A 1768-nucleotide genomic window follows, 5' to 3' on the forward strand; every position below is an offset into this window, starting at 1 on the left:
CTTTCCCTTGAATAATTTCTATTGTGCTGCTTAATTTCAGGCTGATTATTTTGACGAAATAGCTTCTAAGCTTCTTTTGTTGGAGAGTAAGTTTCAGATTGTTGCTGTCAACTTCTGTATAGAATTCAATTACTAGGCCCTGGCACTAGCCCATTTCAGTTTTTTCAAGGATTCTTCACCTTCGAATTTTCTTGTTCTATGCTATTTCATAATCTATGTTGTAAATGCGGTGTAACCGTCTTGACCATCAACTTGCACATAGATTTGATTGTTTACCAAATTTTGTTCATTTGTGCATAGATTGATTTAGAAAATAGTGAATCTTTACTTTCATGTCCATGGCAAATGCATGACTCTATTGATTATCTAGATACTGTTTTGTTCTCATGATTCTAGTGCTTTAATTTATCATTTATTTCCTCCTTACAGTTTGGAATGATTTAATGTCTTATCATTTGTACCTCAGATAATGTAAATTTACTTATACCATTAACTGGAGCCTATTCATGTTGGCCATCCCTTTACAGAAGCAAGAGAAAGGGAATGGAGATCTCAGCTTCGCCCTGATTCCCGGCAAAGAATTGTCAACAAAATGTAAATTTCATCTTATGTTGTATTCGGTGATCCGAATAGCTTTCATTTTGCCTGCATTTGCACTTTGAAAGAAAAGTAGCCATAAATCATATTTCCTTGAGGTTTGTCATACGGAAATAATTTGATCACAAAGCGTGCATTTTAGTTGAGGAACTGAAGAAGATACAAATCAAAATATACAATATTTCCTTAACTTTGGATTGTTTGGTTGGAGGTTTGCTTCTGCAATCCTGTATATGTCACATCAAATAAGCAGCTACTTTAGGATAATATTATGCTTTTGGCTTCTATTTATTCTAAAGCACTTGGTCTTTTAAAAGAGATGTCCATTACTGCATTAATACTTATGGTTTGAGTAGCTTTGTTACATCAAGTTATTTCTGTTCCGTATATGCACTTTCCTTTCTTTAATTTTTAGGAGGATTTATAATCCTCTGTTCGCTTAATATTTTTCTCCCCCTTTGACTGAATAGATGTCTTCTAGTGAAAGCTGTAGCACTAATAAACTATATAAATTTCTAGTTTGATAGATCACAAGGTATTGTTAGCTCTTCATTCTCGTTTGAGTTTTGATATACCATTTTTCTATATTTTGTAACCTATACTTACCGTTGAAGGTAACAATTTCATCAATTCATTCATAATCTCTATATGAGCTTTAGCAAGCTAGTGCTGCTCCTAGTCTATATAGTGGACGACGAGCATGTTTCATTGATATTTTGACAATTGTGTTCTCTCCTTTGTGGATCTTAAAATATCAGTCACTTTGATCTAACTATGAAGCTACTCTGGTTTTCTTTCAGAATGGAAAAGATAGGAAGACATCTTCCTGTTAGTCGTCCAGAGGGATCACAAGAACTTTGGAAGATTGCCCGAAGGTTGGAGGAGAAGATTTTTGCAGCTGCATCCAGCCAGGTATATACTTACGAGTAACTGGCCTCATTGTCGTTTTCATTTATCATTATCTATGCGAACACATATATGGATGATGGAAGATTGATTGGATGTGGTTTCACCTTATTTCAGACTGATTACCTTAGAAAAATATCTTTAAAGATGCTTACAATGGAGACCATATACCAGGGACGCCATGAACATGCCAATCCAGGTAACTGATCTCTTTGGAAGGCAATAGTTCTTATTGCATGTAAAGTCGTTAATATTTCATGTTTTC

The 1768-nt window shown here is 34.6% G+C and overlaps 1 protein-coding gene across 1 annotated transcript in view; it reads left to right on the forward strand.

Annotated features, from left to right (window-relative positions):
- Positions 1–1768, forward strand: part of LOC107459723 (uncharacterized) — a 3402-nt gene that overhangs the window by 874 nt on the left and 760 nt on the right. The window contains exons 3-6 of the mRNA XM_016077964.3: positions 41–86; positions 528–594; positions 1398–1509; positions 1621–1702. Coding sequence (XP_015933450.1) covers positions 41–86; positions 528–594; positions 1398–1509; positions 1621–1702 — 307 coding nt within the window. The remainder of the gene's footprint in view (positions 1–40; positions 87–527; positions 595–1397; positions 1510–1620; positions 1703–1768) is intronic.

Source organism: Arachis duranensis, chromosome 7 (genome assembly GCF_000817695.3).
Source record: "Arachis duranensis cultivar V14167 chromosome 7, aradu.V14167.gnm2.J7QH, whole genome shotgun sequence".
Lineage (NCBI taxonomy): Eukaryota > Viridiplantae > Streptophyta > Magnoliopsida > Fabales > Fabaceae > Arachis > Arachis duranensis.